General features: G+C 45.4%; 1 protein-coding gene across 1 annotated transcript; it reads right to left on the reverse strand.

Moving 5' to 3' along the window:
* Positions 1–4,495: 4,495 nt before the first annotated feature.
* LOC127318088 (serine/threonine-protein phosphatase PP1) lies at positions 4,496–8,759 on the reverse strand. Its single transcript, XM_051348710.2, has 3 exons — positions 8,411–8,759; positions 6,039–6,598; positions 4,496–5,200 (listed from the first exon to the last, which is right to left on the reverse strand). The coding sequence occupies exons 1-3, from the start codon at positions 8,586–8,588 to the stop codon at positions 4,973–4,975; spliced, it is 966 nt and encodes a 321-aa protein (XP_051204670.1). The 5' UTR covers positions 8,589–8,759; the 3' UTR covers positions 4,496–4,972.
* Between the last annotated feature and the right edge of the window lie 11,833 nt (positions 8,760–20,592).

Genomic DNA, 20,592 nt, shown 5'->3' on the forward strand with positions numbered 1-20,592 from the left:
CATGGAGTTTCCGACCACCTGACATACTGCGGCACAGCCGGAAGCGTGTCGTTGATGGTCCGGAGGGTGGATTTCTTCTCCCGAACTGTTGGAGTTCCGAGGAAGGTGTGATATGCACCCGCGCTTTTCTTCACAAATGGGTTGGAGGTGTTAGTTGTGGCACCCTCTTTCGGTTCCGGTGAAGCTCCATCCTCGTCCATCGCTTCGGAGCTATCCTCATCCTTCTCCTTGTTCATGCCCTTGCCTCTTTTGCCGCGCGGGCGGTGCTTCCTAGCACGTTTGTATCCTGCTTCCGGGTCTGTCTTGAGATCGTTGACCCACTTGCAGTTGTGATTGGTGTGAGAGGACTTGCTAGTAGCCGGATCAATGTGGGCTAAACACGGCATATTCATGTACTCTTCATAGGTTTGGGGAGCGAGGAACCCAGCGACGGTGACCTCGTCAGCGCGCTGCTGGCCCGTGCCGGCTCCGCCACCACAACCGCGGCCTCTTCCGCCTCCTTGACCTCCGTGCTGAAAAGTCATGGCAACCATGTCGGATCCGCCGCTCTTCTGGTCTTCGGGGGATTCTTCCTCTTGTTGTTGGTGTTGTCGCCGCGGTTCTTCTTTTGGTGATGCAGGGGTAGGGCTGTGGCCGCAAGTTCTCCGCCTGCGTTGTCATGAGCGGCGGTGTGAGTGCCGGCGATGGAAATCATCTTGTCCAGGGTCAGCTTTTGGTCATTGTACATGCATGTTAGTTTTTGTCGGAGCAAACCTCCCCTCTGCAGACCACCCGTGAAGGCTAGCATAGTTGTGCGATTATCTACGTTCTCGCACTCGTTTCTTGTTTCTAACCACTGAGTAAGATATGCTCGAGAGGTTTCATTTTCCTTCTGGATACACTCTTGCAGATCACTGGCCGTGGAAGGTCTCTTTTAGGTGCCCCTAAAGTGTCCCTCAAAGGCAATCTTCAGGTCGAACCAGCAAAAGATAGAGTTCTCCTCGAGGTCGCTGAGCCAAGTCCGGGCTGGACCCACAAGGTACAACCGGAGCATGCGGCATGCCATGTTTGGGGTCCCTCCGGCAAAGCTGAATGCATTGAAGTAGTCATCAATCCAGGTGTCGAGCCTCTCACTGCCATCATAATGCTTCAAGTTTCCGGGTAGCTTGAGGTTCAAGCCTTATGGCGTTTTCTCCTCTTGGATCCTCTTGCCAAAACACTTTGGGCCAATGTACTCAATCTTGTATTTGTTGAGACGTTCCCGCGCGTCGCGTGAATTCCGCTTGTGTCCAGGGGATTCTGAACGAGAGCGTGATCTCCGGCCTCCGCCTCCACCTCCGCCTCCGCCACTTGGTGGTGGTTATGGCGATCCGTGCAAGGGGGGGGGCGATGAGACTTCTTGCTTCTACCATTAGGTTCTCTGCGTCCTTCTTGGCGGTGCTGACTGCGGCTGCAGTGGCTGCCTCCATCATTCCGGCTCTTGCGGGGCTCAGGCGCGCGTTCCTCGCTCCGGCTCCTGCGGGGTTCAGACGCGTTCCTTGTTTCGGCTCCTCTGATGTGCAACGTTGTCGCAGATGTTAATCCCGCCAGGCCCGTGTGGTCTGGCGTTTCCGGCGGGACTTCGTCGGTGAGGGGGCGGAGGGGCGTGCTGGTTCAGGGGCGGAGATGGGTTCCGGTACTTGTCCTTGCCAGCATACATCGGATCTTTTCCCTTAAACTTCCATGCTGAGGGGTGTCCGAAGGTATGGGGATTGGATTTGGATGTTCTTTGGTCTTCCTTCTGCGCTCCGTAGATCCGGTGCGCGATTGTTCGTCATGGAGCTCCCTCCCTGAGGCGTTCTTCTGCATGGTGGATACGAAAACCTCTAGGTTGGACTCCAATCTGCGCGAAGTATCCGCCTTACTCCGTTGCTGCATTGTTGTAGCGACGAGTGTGTGGAGGTGGCCGATGTCGATTCCTCATCGTTTTTGGCCAGGAGCTCCGCGGCCATCTCCATGTTATCCTTTGGGGTGGCAAGCGGCTGATGATCGGTGGGGCTATCAAAATTGATATTCCGAGGGCGAATGGCTTCCTGACGGAGCTTTTTTGCCTCCTCGCGAGCTTTATCGACTATCCTCCTACATCGATCCCGGAGCTCTGTGGCTTTGTTCAGGTATTCCTCGGTCTTGCGTTCTTGTTCCGCGACCACTTCCATCATCTCGTCGGTCTCCATCTTGTGCTGAAGGACTGATGCTGCGACCTTGACCACTCTTTGAGCTTCAGCCAGCAGTTCTTTCCTTTTAGCTTCGAAAGCTTCCAGATCTGCGGCTTTCTGCCGTTAATGGATTGGTGAGGATCTCCACATGTGTGATGTTCTCTCCATCCTTGCCTGCTATCATGGCGAACTCTTCCATTGACATCCCTTCACCAAAGTCGAGGCCACATCCTTGTCGGGGCTCCGGTGTAGTGCGGGTACGAACCCGATGCGGTGCACCCGGATGTGATGGGCCCGGAATTGTAGCGTTGGGCGGAGTTTTCTATGAATCAACCTTCCTCCAGCCCAGTCACGGTTGCGATGACCTGCTTGGGTGGAGCGGATTCTGCTTCAGCTTTCTCCTTGTCCTCCATCTCCTTCATCAGACGGTTGTACTCTTCTGAGTCCATGGAAGATGCATCGCCGGATAATGGGCTCGGATTTTCGAGTATCGAGTCTTCTTTGTCTCTGGCACCCTCTTGCTGGCCCGAAGCGTTGTTGTCTTCGGCATCCTCAACCTGCATAGGTCCGGGTCCATCCTGAGGAGGGGCGGTTCCTGTGGTATGTGCCAGGAAGTGCACGAAGTGACACCTTTGCTTTTCTAACACCTGGGAAACCTAGGCGGATCTACATAGGTCTTCCACCGTAGTTACCTACTCAGGGGCGGATTGGGTGGGCTTTGAAATTTTCAGATCTAAGGCGGATTCTTCCTTAGGAAGTTCCTGTGACTCAGATCAGATCTTCGTGACTGCGTCCTGCTCAGCGTGTGCTTTTCCGTCGGAATCGATGGTCTCGCCGATGAAGATGCGTATTCCGCCGATTGGGACGATGGATAGCTTGACGGGGTCGGTCCTAGCCAGAATCCAGCACTCGTCCTGAGGGACGATCGAAAAGTTGCCGGCGTACAGAACACGCCCCATTGCGATGGAGTCGTTGAAGCTTCCCATGGCGGAACCCTCCCGGTTCCGGCCTCCAATCGCTGTTGGCCCCACGGTGGGCGCCAACTATCGTTGCATATTCGACGATACCTCGGAGGATGGATCCTCACGGAGGGGAGAAAAAGTAGGGGCCATAGGGCGGAGAGCACTCGGGACGTGGTAGGCGATTTACCCAGCTTCGGAACACCTGCTCGAGGACAGGCCTACAGCTGCTTGTCTAGATTTATCTGGGCGCTTTCGCGTTGTTACAATGAGTTGTGGTTGTGCCTCTAGGGCTCCTAGGATCCGGCTTATAAAGACGTCGGGATCTAGGGTTTCTACGGAGAGTCCTACCCAGAATACAATCTTGCCTAACTACGGAACATTACATTATCGTGCACGTCAAGGATCCGCCTACTCCTAATACGTCGTACTGGATCCGGCTACCCCTGATGGGCCAGGCCGGATCCGGCTTCAAGGGAAGGTCGGTTGGATCCAGCTCCTTGCTCCTGGGTTGGACTTCCTCCATCCTGATCTACAGCAACTGGGCCGCCTGATGGACCGTGTGCCACCATCACCGTCTGTGAGCCACCCGGGATTGCCGGATCTAGCCACTATCGATGATACACCCATAAAGTATACCCACAACACGCGCCCTTCGCGAAGAGAGCGGCACGGGATTGTCGGCGCTCTATTGGGCTCGAAAAAGCGCCGGTGCTATTTGAGGTGCATCGGTGTGAGTCTATTTTCGCTCCCAGCCTCCAAAACCCTATCGCGATTGCTATAAGATGCGTTGGTGGAGATGCTCTAACATAGCTAACGAGCTAACGCCAACTAAGGGCCGACGAGCGCCAAACAACACAATGAGTGTTTCGTGTGGCTAGCTGCGCTAACTCATTCGCTATGTTATTAGCGTCGGCCCCGATGAGCATCAATGAACTCCTGGACTAACTTTGTGCATGGGAGTTTTCTTGACCCACCAAAAGAAGGAAAATTAAATAGCAGGACACCACCATATCTTATGTCAGCGAAAAATAATTTCGAGAACAGAAAAAAGAGATGGAACAAAGAAGTCCATGACTCTGAAGACTCCACGCGAGCCACAATCAACAGTTCAACGCTTGTTTTGATAGGCAGGGATTAGATGGATAAATGGCTTAGTTCAATGTCACTGCAAGTTTAAAGGGTTTGAGCTCAATCAGCAGGAACAGCTAAAGATCATGCAACAAATTAAGCCAACTGGTACAGACCAAGAGTGGGACGAACGGGGGATACCGTGACTCCATGAGTCATGACCCAAATGGGGGATAATCATTGGCATGGCTTCACCAATATAACCCCGCTAAACCATAACAAAACATCACATTCTAAGATAAAACTTAACCGGACTGTTTGATAGCAATGACGAAACCCTACAACATTCTCAGCAGTTTGGGTATAAAATACCAGTCATTCTCTACCATTAGCATCAGTAGACGACATTTTCACTAAAGCTAGTGAGTCATTTGCAGAGACATACAGATAAAACAACCTACAGAACATAACAGAATCTACATTCAAGATTCCCAGTCCCCATAGCAGGACCATGTTACTGACGCCTCCCATTGCATAAACATTTTGACATGCGTAGCAGAGTAAGAAGGAATAAATAATCCACACAAAAAACTGCCCAGTTATGGTTTCCTGTTCCGCTCTTTTCAGAATGGCAGGACAGATCTGCATCAGACCATCAAAGACAACAGCACGCAGGTTGACATTTCAACATGTTGTTCACCGGACCGCCACAATAAGTTTTGGGGGTGCTCCATCACAATTACCCAGTTCATACTAGACAGGATCTGCCTAAATAATATTGATTTTTATCTTCCGAGGCGGTGTTCCAGGTTTTGACATGTTGCCTCCAGCTTTCCCTTTCTTATCAGAAGGCTTAAGGATCTGGAATGAGCATGTTAGTGAATCATCTATGCTCATCATAGCACCAGCATTGTCAAACTCGCCACAATAGTTTGGTGCAGAGAATATGGTTACAAGCTGGCGTTTTGCAAAGAATTCATATCCATCCTCCACCACCTGTGCATAGAAAATTCAGTGTAAGAAATTGAATTGTAGATAGACAGCTTCACAATGATAATAAGTATTCTCTAATAGCACGGATACAAGAAAAGGGGTCCTAGGTGCTTCAGTCCGGTTGACTTACGTCTGTCAGACACATTGCTGAACACAAGTCTAACTTGATTTACCAATTGTAGAAGTCTAGAAGAGGTAAAAGCTTCAGCATTTATGAACCGAGAGTTAACTTCCAAACCGAATGAGTAGACTGTATACCAGGTGATCTAACAAAATTCGACTTTGCAGCAAGTCCTAACAATATTTATGACCCATGGCCTCCTCACACTAAATGGTGTAAACGGTTCGCAAGAGTGCTCACACACAGAACAATAAAAAAAAACTGATATGTTCAATATCAAATGACAAACTCACCCTAAGACATGCATGCACCTTTTCCACAATAGTATGTTACAACTGAGTATATGTTCCAACCATATCAATGCACAAATTTAACGATGCACTTCATTTTCAACAAAATGCATGTTCAGTATAAGGAGAAAAGAGTTATGGAATCTTTTCACACAAGGCCGCCAAATTACCACAATAAGGGCATGTCAAAGGGATTTTAACTAGATGGCGAATCTTAATAACAAAAATATCACGAAAAGGCTGTTGCTTGCTAGCCACTTTATCTGCAAGTTGAAGAATTTTGTATACGGTATTTATTCATTGTAGAAAAATCATCAGTTGACATGCCAAATGTCTATAAGTACTCAATATCAAATGAGGAACATCACAGGTGAAACAAACTTTGTAACTTGCTAGAAAAATGTTCTTCAAGATTAGAGTGAAGGCATACCTGGTGAGCCCTGCAGACCAAATCTAGATCATGTTTCTCAAGGAACTCCGCAACCTTATCAGCTCCAAAAGTGTAAGATACACCCCTGTCGTTCTCACCCCAGCCATCAACATCTTTATCAGGGTCTGACCACAGTAGATCACAGAGGAGACCATGGTCCGGAATATCCACAGGACGGGCAATATTACGTATCTGGTCCATGTTCTTTAGTTCAGGCGATAAACCCCCATGCATGCACAGGATCTTATCATCAATAAGTGCAGCCACAGGCAGGCAGTTAAAACAATCAGTGAAAACCTTCCAGAGACGAACATTAAACCTCCTCTTGCATTCATCAAAGAATCCATAAATTCTGTTGATAGAGGCACATTCATGGTTTCCCCTAAGGAGAAAGAAGTTCTCTGGGTACTTTATCTTGTATGCAAGGAGAAGGCATATTGTTTCAATACTCTGTTTGCCACGATCAACATAGTCACCCAGAAATAAATAGTTCGCCTCTGGTGGGAAGCCACCATACTCAAATAACCGAAGAAGGTCAGAGTATTGGCCATGGATGTCCCCTGCAGTGAGTAAAGAGGCAGTTAAAATGCTGAACATGCTTTTAAATCATCATATCATTGGACTTTGATTATATTAACAAATTTAGACAGCAAATTTGGCAAACAGTGTTTACAATCTTAATCCAAGGTACGCAAGAAAAAAAAAGTGCAATAGTGTACAGATCTGGTAATATAACATATACATATGGACTTAACACAGTAATAGGTACACGATGTGGAAAAATAATCCTGTCATGGGACAGTTTCCATTATATTAGGTATATAACCTTCAGATGCAAATATCAATACCACCATATATTAGAGTAAGCTAATTCCAAATGATTAAGGGCCGACAATTTTTCTACCGCCTCCGTGATTAAGGGGCGAAACATGCATTTCAACGCATTCATGTCTAGAGTATGATGATTTGTTCACTCTAATTAAGGATAAGTAAGTTAACAAGATTGCACACTTTCCTCTTGAAAAGATCAAACAACCCTTAACAGCAATTTAAAGGGACTCAGAGCATCTCTAGTCGCCCCCCTGGAGTTCTTGTCGCTCCAACGGCGGTGGGCACCGCGGAGGATGGCGTCAGGGTCCTCATCCTCCTCGGCATCTTCGAGGGCCTCCACGAGCAGCGCCCTCCGCATCGGCAGCCTGCAGTCGTCTGGGACCCCAAAAGGGAGGTTGACGACGGCTCCACCTCTGGGCTCAAGAAGCCGAAACCAGAGGTGGAGGAGGCGGCGTGGACGCCTCCGCCTGAGTGCCGGGCAGGGCAGCTCCGCTTCGCCGCCGCCGACCCGGAGGATTTCCCGAGCCAGCAGGCACGGATGCTCACGTCTTTCAACGACGAGCTGCCGGCCACGGACGACTTCGCGGAGGCGTGGTCGAGGTCCGAGGCGAAGAAAGAGGCAGCATCGTCGTCAAGGTGGAGGACTTTCCACCGTGCCGACGTGGCGACCCCGGCCAAGGCTGCAGCTCCGCCGTGCCACCGACAAAGGTGGATCCCAAGGACGAGAGCTCCGACGAAGACGGTGACTACAAGCCTTCTACGGGAGCCTCGGCCGTTAGTTTTTTTTTCTGTTTTAATTTCTTGGTCCATATATATATATGTATCTATTGAGGTGTCCCGCTTCTGCATGCCACAGAACATTTCGTAGGCGTCAGAGTTAAGGGATACACGTCTTGCAGTTGGCATATTTGCTTTTGTTGAGGAAAGCCATATCTTAATCTGAACGTGTCTCTAATAGCATGGATACCTTATCTTCCACTCAATCCTGAAGAACTAACGGAAAAAAAAACATAGACATTGCCACGAAACTGTCAAGAGTTCGAAACGCAATCCCTTCTGTATAAATAAACAAAACCAGAAAGCGATTTGAGGTTTGACATTCCAAGGCCCTGACACGTTATCTGCAAACTGGGAAATTCATCACGGAGTCAACGCGGAGGATATGAGAAGAAGGTGAATCATGCCGACTCTACCTCCCAAACGAGAATTTTTTTTCAATCCCGGGATGATAGACAAGAGGTACGACGAACCCACAAGAACTTGTTTTTGCACATGGGGAGTAGGGATTCCAAGAGCACCTAGGCTTTCTTGACGGCCCCAAATCAAAATACCCAACTTTTTCGAGCCAAAAGCAGCAAATCTTCAGTAGCTTCGAACAATAAGAGCGCCTAAGCTCGGCATAGGAAAGCAGTCAGACGCGAGGGCCGCCAGTCAGGAAGAAGGCGCGCGCAACACAGAGCCAACGGGGGGCTGGCTGTGGATAGAAGAGAGGCGCGCGCGCGGAGCAGGTGGGGGGTTGGAGGGAGGGAGCAGGTGGTTACCGCAGACTTTGATTGGCGCCTCGAGCTCGAGGAGGTTGGGCTGGCTGAGGAAGACGTCCTTGGCGGCGGCGCAGAGGCGGCGGATCTCCGGGTCGGTGAGCTGCGCGGGGCGCGCCGTCCGGCCGCCGCGCGCCTCCAGGAGCCGGCGGATCACGTCGTCGAGCGTGGCCGCGTCCATCGGGCGGGAGGAGGGGAGGCGAGAGGAGTAAACCCTGGCGGCTGCGGCGGGGCGGCGGGCGGCTGGCTAAACCCTAGCCCGTGGTTTTCCCCTTTGGCCTGAGCCGACGGGGGGTGGAGGAGAGAGAGAGAAACGCGTAGAGAGGCGAGAGCAGAGGGATATCGCTGCGACTGCGAGTGGCTCAAGATATTATTTCGAGATGCTGCCGCCCTTGCCCTTGTACTGCAACCAGGGCCCTGCCTGCGTGTGACCTGGACTGGCTCTACGGGAGCTAGGTCTAGTCCTGACAGCCGCCGGATCGGACAGAATTACTCGCTCCGTTTCGTTTCAACGGCAACCAGAGCATCTCTAATAAATATATGTATTTTAGAGCATCCAAAATTAATGCCCTAAAAAAATTACATCCTACAAGTTAATTTACATCATGAACTTAGTTTTTAGTTTACAAGATGATGTATTTTAGGGCACGAGGAGTGAATTACAAGATGATGCATCTTAGGACGCGAGGTACCATTTGAACACTTCAAATTCCACATTTCGAACTTCAAATTTAACACTTTTAACATTGGTTTAACACGAGAACAGACCGTCGGTCTGGTGGTAAGGCGTGCGGGAGCGGACGCTGCCCACCCGGGTACGAACCTTGGGTTCGGCGGGTGCTCAGGAGTTTTCTTCTATAAAAATGCCAACGGGTGCTAGTGCCTGGATTGGTCTTGTTTTTTTTTTACATTGGTTTAACACTACCAACATGATTGAACATTTTATTCGGCACTATGAATATGAGAATATCGATTTAAACTTCGACATTTACGTAAACATTGGTTAAACATTCGTAGACATGGACACTACCTAGCTTGCTCAACATCGACACTATCTAGAACAACTCTGACACCACCTTGTTTGTCGCGGTGTCATCGTGAAGCTATTTCAGAAGTCGGAGTCCAACGAAGAGGAGGACTCTAACACGATGTTGACAGCCGAGAAGCCAACCCGCATCTCTGCTGCCCTCTTCTTCTTCGTGTGGTCGAACTCCATCCACAACTGCACGAGCTCCGGGTGCTCCGTGTGCAGCCTTGACGTGGCCTCAGCGTCGGCCTCCTCCTTATGTTGGCGGGCCAGAAGCTGGCGGTGCGCTCGGAGATCCTCCTTCTCCTGCTCACGATTCACCATCCGCAGCGATCACGCGAGGAACTCTGCCTCAACGAGGTTCTACACATCGGGGAAGTTCATCTCTGACTGCGGCCTCTAGAACCTTCACGCCGGTGCATCGTACGTGTGAGCGGCGAGCTTGGCAGAGGGGAACGTCCCCTGCCACCAGTGCGTGCATTCGATGGTGATCTTGGCCATGTGGTTTCAAGAGGGCCGTAGTCGGATGCTGAGCAAGCTTGTCGGGCTCTTGGTGCGGCAGCATCGCTACAATTCACCCCGAATCGCCAGGGAAACGGCGGTGCGGCACTAGATGGCGGCAAATCCGGTGGCCTAGAGGTCGGGAGCTCGGTGGCGGAGGATTCGACGACGGCGTGGCATAGAGGGCCGCGAGAGTTTGCATGAGAAGAATCATGCAAGTGCTTTCAGCTGGCGGTTCAAGGATTTTTTTTTTAGTTTACATCACCATGAGGTGATTGAAATATAGGGCACTTGTGCCAAATATACATCACCTCCTTAAAAATGTTGCATTACCAGAATATTATACATCACCTTTTGTAGAGGTTTTTGCCCATGATTATGTAGAAGTTAGGTTTACATCACCTTCTCAAATATAAATCATCTATTGGAGATGCTCTCATAAGAACAAGATTAGGGCCTATTTGATTTGCAGGAGAAACGTTGCAATGACATGTCCACTACTATAGGAATTGGTACGCCAAAGTTTGTTTGATTGCACCATATAAAAATAATAATTCTCAAAAAGAGGTATGAATGGATGTTAGCTTTCCTTAAATCTAGTGCAAATGACTGCTAACAAAATTTCTAGGAGAATCAATCCTACAAAGCAAACAATCATCGTAGGGAAAATTTCTATAGGATTTTATACTATAAATTTCCTATGAAAATCCTTTAAATCAAACAAGCCCTTACTCTTTGCAAGAGTAGGACATCCCAAACGGGCCACCTAAAATTGGACACTAAAATTGTTCCTTTTGTCCATTTGCAGTGTTGGCATGGACAACGCGGCAGAGGTCCGCTACAATAATGTTGGTGGGTCGCCTTCCGACCCATTGTTTTCTCGTTTCAATGACTTGCGGGCTAGGGAAAGACAAAGGTAGACAGGCGGGGGACATGAGTGTTGTCCGCGTGGAAGCATCTCCATCACAAATTTGGGTTGCAAATGGAGCCTAGCGCAGCATCCGTCGGCTCTTGTCCATTTGTGTTGCCCTCTTGAGCCCTGCACTATGTCCACGCAGATTAAATGGACAACCATGTAGTGTTTTTTTGGTATGTTTCTTTCACATTATTTATTTATATTTTTCTTTTCAATTTTTATTTTCCATTTTATTCTATTTGGTGTTTCACTCCATCTTTTTCTTTCTATTTTCTATTTCCCTTTTTGTCTATTTCGTTTCTATTTGGATTCAGATTTTTATATTTTCCATGGTTTCTATTTCTTTGCTTCATTTTTTATCTTTAAATACAATGGTGTTGTATGATTTAATTTTTTGTTCCTCGCGCACTCATGTTTTGTTCCACAGGAGAAAAAATTGTTCCAATTTTGTCTGTATTGTTGTTCCGTTGTAGTCATTATTTGTTTCATGTGGGCAACATTTTATTCCACTAGGCCTAGTTTCTTATATAATCGTTATTTGTTTTGTTATAGTTTAATTCTTGTCTCAAGTGTTTTATTTTGGTTCATGTGTATATGAAATTGTGTTCCTTATTAGGCCATAATTTGTGTCCCATGCGTATTCATAATTGTGTAGTATTTTTAGAATAAATTTAAGTTCCGCGTGTACATGTGTTCCTTGGTCACTAGAATTTTGTTTCACTTAGTCCAACTTTGTATTTTTTTTGGTTAGAAGTTGTGATTTGTTCCTCATGGGTCAATTTGTTTCCAATTGGTCTAAATTTGTGTTCTGTTTTTTTATGTGATTTTGTTCCTTTGACGCAATAATTAGTTCCATTTATTTATAAATTTTAGATCCTCTTTGTAAGTGTGATGTGTTCCTTGGACATTAAATTATGTTCAAATTAATATAAATTTTTGTTTTAGGTAGTAGTCATGATTTGTTCCTCGTGGGTTAAAAATTTATTTTGATTAGTCTAATTTTTTGTTCCACGTGTATATGTTATTTTGTTGTTGTGATGCAATAATTTTTGTCCCAAGTGCATCCGTGATATTTTTCCATTTAGACTAAATTTTTGGAGGCGTAGTGGACAATAACCATCCATGTACGTGTGGTGCACCCAACGGCACAACCCATTACGTCCACACGAACACCTGTTATTTTAGACATTTTTGTGAAGAAACAATTATACATAATGGTTGAAACTGGTACATAGTAGTTATACAAAACTTAACAAAATTTAGATAATTTTAAACAAAAAATAGATTATTTAAATTCTAGAAAACTAGGGTTTCTACTCCTCGTCATTGTCGAGGATGATCATCTCCGACCGGGTCACTGCAGCCGGTGTCAAGGCAGGTTGTGTCGCTGGTGGTGCAAGAGACTCCCAAGGCAATCATGATGCCCATAGGGAGTACGCAGGATGGGGTATAGCCGGTGGAGTTGTCAGCGCCGCCTCGATAGCCTCCATGTAGGAAGTGTGGAGCGTTGCACCGAGATCTGGCGACCGCTAAGCTCCTCCAACTTGCATGCTTGATCACCGCATGTAGGTCTTGCTCCCTTGCAAGCTCTTGCTACGGCTTCGGCGGGTAGTATCCAACGTTTCCCGGTTAGAAAACGTAAAGCTCGTTGTCGCATGTTGGGCTGTCTTGGATTAGTATTTGAAGTGTAGCATGTTGTCCATGTTAAACTACGACTCTGACGGCGTAGAACGAGTGCCGAGAGAGGTCGTGCTTCGTCTGGAACTATCGTTCCAAATCCGGCGATTTCTCAATGTAGGTTGGGTTCGCATACATCTTAGGCAGCAACAGGGCGCGGAGTAGAGGATCTCCACCACGCAACGCGTGGCCCCGATGATTCGTGCAGCCAACACCGGTACCCTTAGGGTTCAAATGCCAGTTGTTTGGGAGGCCCACGTTAGGCCACGACATGGCGGCATATGTTGGAGATATGCCCAAGAGGCAATAATAAAGTGGTTATTATATATCTTTATGTTTATGATAAATGTTTGCATACCATGCTATAATTGTATTAACCGAAACATTGATACATGTGTGTTATGTAAACAACAAGGAGTCCCTAGTAAGCCTCTTGTATAACTAGCTTGTTGATTAATAAATGATCATAGTTTCATGATCATGAACATTGGATGTTATTAATAACAAGGTTATGTCATTAGATGAATGATGTAATGGACACACCCAATTAAGCGTAGCATAAGATCACGTTATTAAGTTCATTTGCTATAAGCTTTCGATACATAGTTACCTAGTCCTTCGACCATAAGATCATGTAAATCACTTATACCGGAAGGGTACTTTGATTACATCAAACGCCACTGCGTAAATGGGTGGTTATAAAGGCGGGATTAAGTATTCGGAAAGTATGAGTTCAGGCATATGGATCAAGAGTGGGATATTGTCCATCCCGATGACGGATAGATATACTCTAGGCCCTCTCGGTGGAATGTCGTCTGATTAGCTTGCAAGCATATGAATGGTTCATAAGAGATGGCATACCACGGTACGAGTAAAGAGTACTTGTCGGAGACGAGGTTGAACAAGGTATAGAGATACCGATGATTAAACCTCGGACAAGTAAAATATCGCGTGACAAAGGGAATCGGTATCGTATGTTAATGGTTCAATCGATCACTAAGTCATCGTTGAATATGTGGGAGCCATTATGGATCTCCAGATCCCGCTATTGGTTATTGGTCGGAGAGAAGTCTCGACCATGTCTGCATAGTTCATGAACCGTAGGGTGACACACTTAAGGTTTGATGTCGTTTAAGTAGATATGGAATTTGGAATGGAGTTCGAAGTTTTGTTCGGAGTCTCGGATGGGATCCAGGACATCACGAGGAGGTCCGGAATGGTCCGGAGAATAAGATTCATATATAGGAAGTCATTTTCTAAGTTTGAAAATGATCCGGTGCATTTATGGTAGGTTCTAGAAAAGTCCGGAAGAAATCACCATGGAAGGTGGAGTCCCTCCCGGAGGGACTCCACCTAGCTTGGCCGGCCAGCCATAGGGAGGAGGAGTCCCAGGTGGACTCCACCAAAGGTGGCCGGCCACCCCACCAAGGAAAGGGAGGAATCCCACCCCAAGTAGGATTCGTCCATATGGCAGTTTTGAGTTGGGGTCTTATTCGAAGACTTTGAGGCAAACTCTTGGGGGTTCCACCTATATAATGAGGGACAAGGGGAGGGGGACGGCCACACCAAAGCCACCTTGGCCGCATCCCATAGAGGTCGGCGCCCCCCTCTCCCCAAACCCTAGCCGCCCTCCTCCTCCACCTCTCCCGCAAACGCTTTGGCGAAGCCCTGCCGGAGATCTCCACCACCACCGCCACCACGCCGTCGTGCTGTCGGGATTCCGAGGAGGATATACTACTTCCGCTGCCCGCTGGAACGGGGAGAAGGACGTCATCATCAACACCGAACGTGTGACCGAGTACGGAGGTGCTGCCCGATGATGTCTACTTCCCCCTCCTTTTCCTGTAGACAGTGTTGGGCCTCCAAGAGCAGAGGTTTGTAGAACAGCAGCAAGTTTTCCCTTAAGTGGATCACCCAAGGTTTATCGAAGTCAGGGAGGAAGAGGTCAAAGATATCCCTCTCATGCAACCCTGCAACCACAAAGCAAGAAGTCTCTTGTGTCCCCAACACACCTAATAGGTGCACTAGTTCGGCGAAGAGATAGTGAAATACAGGTGGTATGAATATATATGAGCAGTAGCAACGGTGCCAGAAAATAGCTTGCTGGCGTGTAGTTGATGGTGGTAGTATTGCAGCAGTAGTAACGCAAAGAAAAGCAAGAAACAAGCAGCGATAGCAGTATTTAGGAACAAGGCCTAGGGATTACACTTTCACTAGTGGACACTCTCAACATTGATCACATAACAGAATAGATAAATGCATACTCTACACTTTTGTTGGATGATGAACACATTGCGTAGGATTACACGAACCCTCAATGCCGGAGTTAACAAGCTCCACAATTAATGTTCATATTTTAGTAACCTTATAGTGTAGGATAGATCAAAAGACTAAACCAAGTACTAACATAGCATGCACACTGTCACCTTCATGCATATGTAGGAGGAATAGATCACATCAATACTATCATAGCAGTAGTTAACTTCATAATCTACAAGAGATCATAATCATAGCATAAATCAAGTACTAACACGGATGCACACACTGTCACCATTACATCGTGCAGGAGGAATAGAACTACTTTAATAACATTGCTAGAGTAGCACATAGATAAATTGTGATACAAATACATTGTAATCATAAAGAGATATAAATAAGCACTTCACTATGCCATTCATCAGTGAATAAGTATTCTGTGAAATATAGCCTAAGAGACCCACACGGTGCACACACTGTCACCTTTACACACGTGGGACAAGGAGTCTCCGGAGATCACATAAGTAAAACTCACTTGACTAGCATAATGACATCTAGATTACAAGCATCATCATATGAATCTCAATCATGTAAAGCAGCTCATGAGATTATTGTATTGAAGCACATAGGAGAGAGATGAACCACATAGCTACCGGTACAGCCCCGAGCCTCGATGGAGAACTACTCCCTCCTCATGGGAGCAGCAGCGGTGATGAAGATGGCGGTGGAGATGGCAGCGGTGTCGATGGAGAAGCCTTCCGGGGGCACTTCCCCGTTCCGGCGGCGTGCCGGAACAGAGACTCCTGTCCCCCAGATCTTGGCGTCGCGATGGCGGCGGCTCTGGAAGGTTTCTGTGTGTTTCGTCGAACGTATCAGGGTTTTCGATCCAGGGGCTTTAAATAGGCGAAGAGGCGGCGCAGGAGGGCTTCTGGGGGGCCCACACTATAGGGGGGCGCGGCCCCCCCTGGCCGCGCCGGGGTGTGGTGTGGGGCCCCCAGGGCTTCCCTCTGGCGGCTCTCGGGTGTTCTGGATGGTTCCGGGAAAAATAGGAACCTGGGCGTTGATTTCGTCCGATTCCGAGAATATTTCGTTACTAGGATTTCTGAAACCAAAAACAGCAGAAAACAGGAACTGGCACTTCGGCATCTTGTTAATAGGTTAGTTCCAGAAAATGCACGAATATGACATAAAGTGTGCATAAAACATGTAGATAACATCAATAATGTGGCATGGAACACAAGAAATTATCGATACGTCGGAGACGTATCAGCATCCCCAAGCTTAGTTCTGCTCGTCCCGAGCAGGTAAAACGATAACACAGATAATTTCTGGAGTGACATGCCATCATAACCTTGCTCATACTATAGACATATGTAATGAATGCAGCGATCAAAACAATGTATATGACATGAGTAAACAACTGAATCATAAAGCAAAGACTTTTCATGAATAGTACTTAAAGACAAGCATCAATAAGTCTTGCATAAGAGTTAACTCATAAAGCAATAATTCATAGTAAAAGCATTGAAGCAACACAAAGGAAGATTAAGTTTCAGCGGTTGCTTTCAACTTGTAACATGTATATCTCATGGATATTGTCAACATAGAGTAATATAATAAGTGCAATAAGCAAGTATGTAGGAATCAATGCATAGTTCACACAAGTGTTTGCTTCTTGAGGTGGAGAGAAATAGGTGAACTGACTCAACAATGAAAGTAAAAGAATGGTCCTCCATAGAGGAAAAGCATCGATTGCTATATTTGTGCTAGAGCTTTGATTTTGAAAACATGAAACAATTTTGTCAACGGTAGTAATAAAGCATATGTATCATGTAAATTATATCTTACAAGTTGCAAGCCTCATGCATAGTGTACTAATAGTGTCCGCACCTTGTCCTAATTAGCTTGGACTACCGGATCATCACAATGCACATGTTTTAACCAAGTGTCACAAAGGGGTACCTCTATGCCGCCTGTACAAAGGTCTAAGGAGAAAGCTCGCATTGGATTTCTCGCTATTGATTATTCTCAACTTAGACATCCATACCGGGACAACATAGACAACAGATAATGGACTCCTCTTTTATGCATAAGCATGTAACAACAATTAATAATTTTCTCATTTGAGATTGAGGATATATGTCCAAAACTGAAACTTCCACCATGGATCATGGCTTTAGTTAGCGGCCCAATGCTCTTCTCTAACAATATGCATGCTTAACCATAGGGTGGTAGATCGCTCTTACTTCAGACAAGACGGACATGCATAGCAACTCACATGAAATTCAACAAAGAGTAGTTGATGGCGTCCCCAGTAAACATGGTTATCGCACAACAAGCAACTTAATAAGAGATAAAGTGCATAATTACATATTCAATACCACAATAGTTTTTAAGCTATTTGTCCCATGAGCTATATATTGCAAAGGTGAATGATGGAATTTTAAAGGTAGCACTCAAGCAATTTACTTTGGAATGGCGGAAAATACCATGTAGTAGGTAGGTATGGTGGACACAAATGGCATAGTGGTTGGCTCAAGTATTTTGGATGCATGAGAAGTATTCCCTCTCGATACAAGGTTTAGGCTAGCAAGGCTTATTTGAAACAAACACAAGGATGAACCGGTGCAGCAAAACTCACATAAAAGACATATTGAAAACATTATAAGACTCTACACCGTCTTCCTTGTTGTTCAAACTCAATACTAGAAATTATCTAGACCTTAGAGAAATAAAATATGCAAACCAAATTTTAGCATGCTCTATGTATTTCTTCATTAATGGGTGCAAAGCATATGATGCAAGAGCTTAAACATGAGCACAACAATTGCCAAGTATCACATTACCCAAGACATTTATAGCAATTACTACATGTATCACTTTCCAATTCCAACCATATAACAATTTAACGAAGAAGAAACTTCGCCATGAATACTATGAGTAGAAACCAAGGACATACTTGTCCATATGCTACAGCGGAGCGTGTCTCTCTCCCATAAAGTGAATGCTAGGATCCATTTTATTCAAACAAAATAAAAAACAAAAACAAACCGACGCTCCAAGAAAAGCACATAAGATGTGATGGAATAAAAATATAGTTTCAGGGGAGGAACCTGATAATTCGTCGATGAAGAAGGGGATGCCTTGGGCATCCCCAAGCTTAGACGCTTGAGTCTTCTTGATATATGCAGGGGTGAACCACCGGGGCATCCCCAAGCTTAGAGCTTTCACTCTTCTTGATCATAGTATATCATCCTCCTCTCTTGACCCTTGAAAACTTCCTTCACACCAAACTTCTCATAAACTTCATTAGAGGGGTTAGTACATAATCAAAAACTCACATGTTCAGAGGTGACACAATCATTCTTAACACTTCTGGACATTGCTCAAAGCTACTGGAAGGTAATGGAACAAAGAAATCCACCCAACACAGCGAAAGAAGCAATGCGAAATAAAAGGCAGAATCTGTCAAAACAGAACAGTCCGTAAAGACGAATTTCTAATAAATACTTCCGTTGCTCAAATCAGAAAACTCAAAAGTAATGAAAGTTGCGTACATATCTGAGGAACACGCACGTAAATTGGCATATTTTTCTGATTTTTCTACAGAGAAAACAGCCCAGATTCGTGACAGATAGAAATCTGTTTCTGCGCAGAAATCCAAATCTAGTATCAACCTTCGATTAGAGGCTTCACTTGGCACAACAAAACACAAAACTAAGATAAGGAGAGGTTGCTACAGTAGTAAACAACTTCCAAGACACAAATATAAAACAAAGTACTGTAGCAAAATAACACATGGGTTATCTCCCAAGAAGTTCTTTTCTTTATAGCCATTAAGATGGGCTCAGCAGTTTTAATGATGCACTCGCAAGAAATAGTAGTTGAAGCAAAAGAGAGCATCAAGAGGCAACTTCAAAACACATTTAAGTCTAACATGCTTCCTATGCAAAGGAATCTTGTAAATAAACAAGTTCATGAAGAGCAAAGTAACAAGCATAGGAGGATAAAACAAGTGTAGCTTGAAAAATTTCAGCACATAGAGAGGCATTTTAGTAACATGAAAATTTCTACAACCATATTTTCCTCTCTCATAATAACTTTCAGTAGCAACATGAGCAAACTCAACAATATAACTATCACATAAAGCATTCTTATCATGAGTCTCATGCATGAAATTATTACTCTCCACATAGGCATAATCAATTTTATTAGTAATAGCGGGAGCAAATTCAACAAAGTAGCTATCATTATTATTCTCATCATCAAATATAAGAGGCATATTGTAATCGTGATCAAATTTATCCTCCATAACAGGTGGTAACAAAAGACTACTATCATTATAATCATCATAAATAGGAGGCAAAGTATCATCAAAGAAAATTTTCTCCTCAATGCTTGGGGGACTAAAAAGATCATGAAAACCAGCTTCCCCAAGCTTAGAACTTTCTATATCATTATCAACAATGGTGTTCAAAGCGTTCATACTAATATTACTACCAGCATGCAAATAAGATTCCATAGGTTTTTTAATTTTCGCATCAAACAATCCATGTTTTAAATCAGGAAATAGAATAAGAAGATCATTCTTGTCCATTATGCCAAACTAGTGTAAACAAGAAACAAAAAGTTGCAATTGCAGGATCTAAAGGAAATAGCTTTGAGTACTTACGACAGCGGAAAATAGCTTGGTAGCCGAGGTCCGGAGTGTGAGTACCTTTTACCTTTCCTCCCCGGCAACGGCGCCAGAAAATAAGCTTGATGTCTACTTCCCCCTCCTTTTCCTGTAGACAGTGTTGGGCCTCCAAGAGCAGAGGTTTGTAGAACAGCAGCAAGTTTTCCCTTAAGTGGATCACCCAAGGTTTATCGAACTCAGGGAGGAAGAGGTCAAAGATATCCCTCTCATGCAACCCTGCAACCACAAAGCAAGAAGTCTCTTGTGTCCCCAACACACCTAATAGGTGCACTAGTTCGGCGAAGAGATAGTGAAATACAGGTGGTATGAATATATATGAGCAGTAGCAACGGTGCCAGAAAATAGCTTGCTGGCGTGTAGTTGATGGTGGTAGTATTGCAGCAGTAGTAACGCAGTAAAACAGTAAACAAGCAGCGATAGCAGTATTTAGGAACAAGGCCTAGGGATTACACTTTCACTAGTGGACACTCTCAACATTGATCACATAACAGAATAGATAAATGCATACTCTACACTTTTGTTGGATGATGAACACATTGCGTAGGATTACACGAACCCTCAATGCCGGAGTTAACAAGCTCCACAATTAATGTTCATATTTTAGTAACCTTATAGTGTAAGATAGATCAAAAGACTAAACCAAGTACTAACATAGCATGCACACTGTCACCTTCATGCATATGTAGGAGGAATAGATCACATCAATACTATCATAGCAATAGTTAACTTCATAATCTACAAGAGATCATAATCATAGCATAAACCAAGTACTAACACGGATGCACACACTGTCACCATTACATCGTGCAGGAGGAATAGAACTACTTTAATAACATTGCTAGAGTAGCACATAGATAAATTGTGATACAAATACATTGTAATCATAAAGAGATATAAATAAGCACTTCACTATGCCATTCATCAGTGAATAAGTATTCTGTGAAATATAGCCTAAGAGACCCACACGGTGCACACACTGTCACCTTTACACACGTGGGACAAGGAGTCTCCGGAGATCACATAAGTAAAACTCACTTGACTAGCATAATGACATCTAGATTACAAGCATCATCATATGAATCTCAATCATGTAAAGCAGCTCATGAGATTAT

The sequence above is a fragment of the Lolium perenne genome, chromosome 7, assembly GCF_019359855.2.
Source record: "Lolium perenne isolate Kyuss_39 chromosome 7, Kyuss_2.0, whole genome shotgun sequence".
NCBI lineage: Eukaryota > Viridiplantae > Streptophyta > Magnoliopsida > Poales > Poaceae > Lolium > Lolium perenne.

Coding starts and splice junctions, on each gene's coding strand:
- LOC127318088 (XM_051348710.2), bottom strand. CDS start 8,588: ATGGACGCGGCCACGCTCGACGACGTGATCCGCCGGCTCCTGGAGGCG. Junction 6,599..8,410: donor GGCGCCAATCAAAGTCTGCG/GTAACCACCTGC, acceptor TACTCACTGCAG/GGGACATCCATGGCCAATAC. Junction 5,201..6,038: donor TGGTCTGCAGGGCTCACCAG/GTATGCCTTCAC, acceptor TTCTATGCACAG/GTGGTGGAGGATGGATATGA.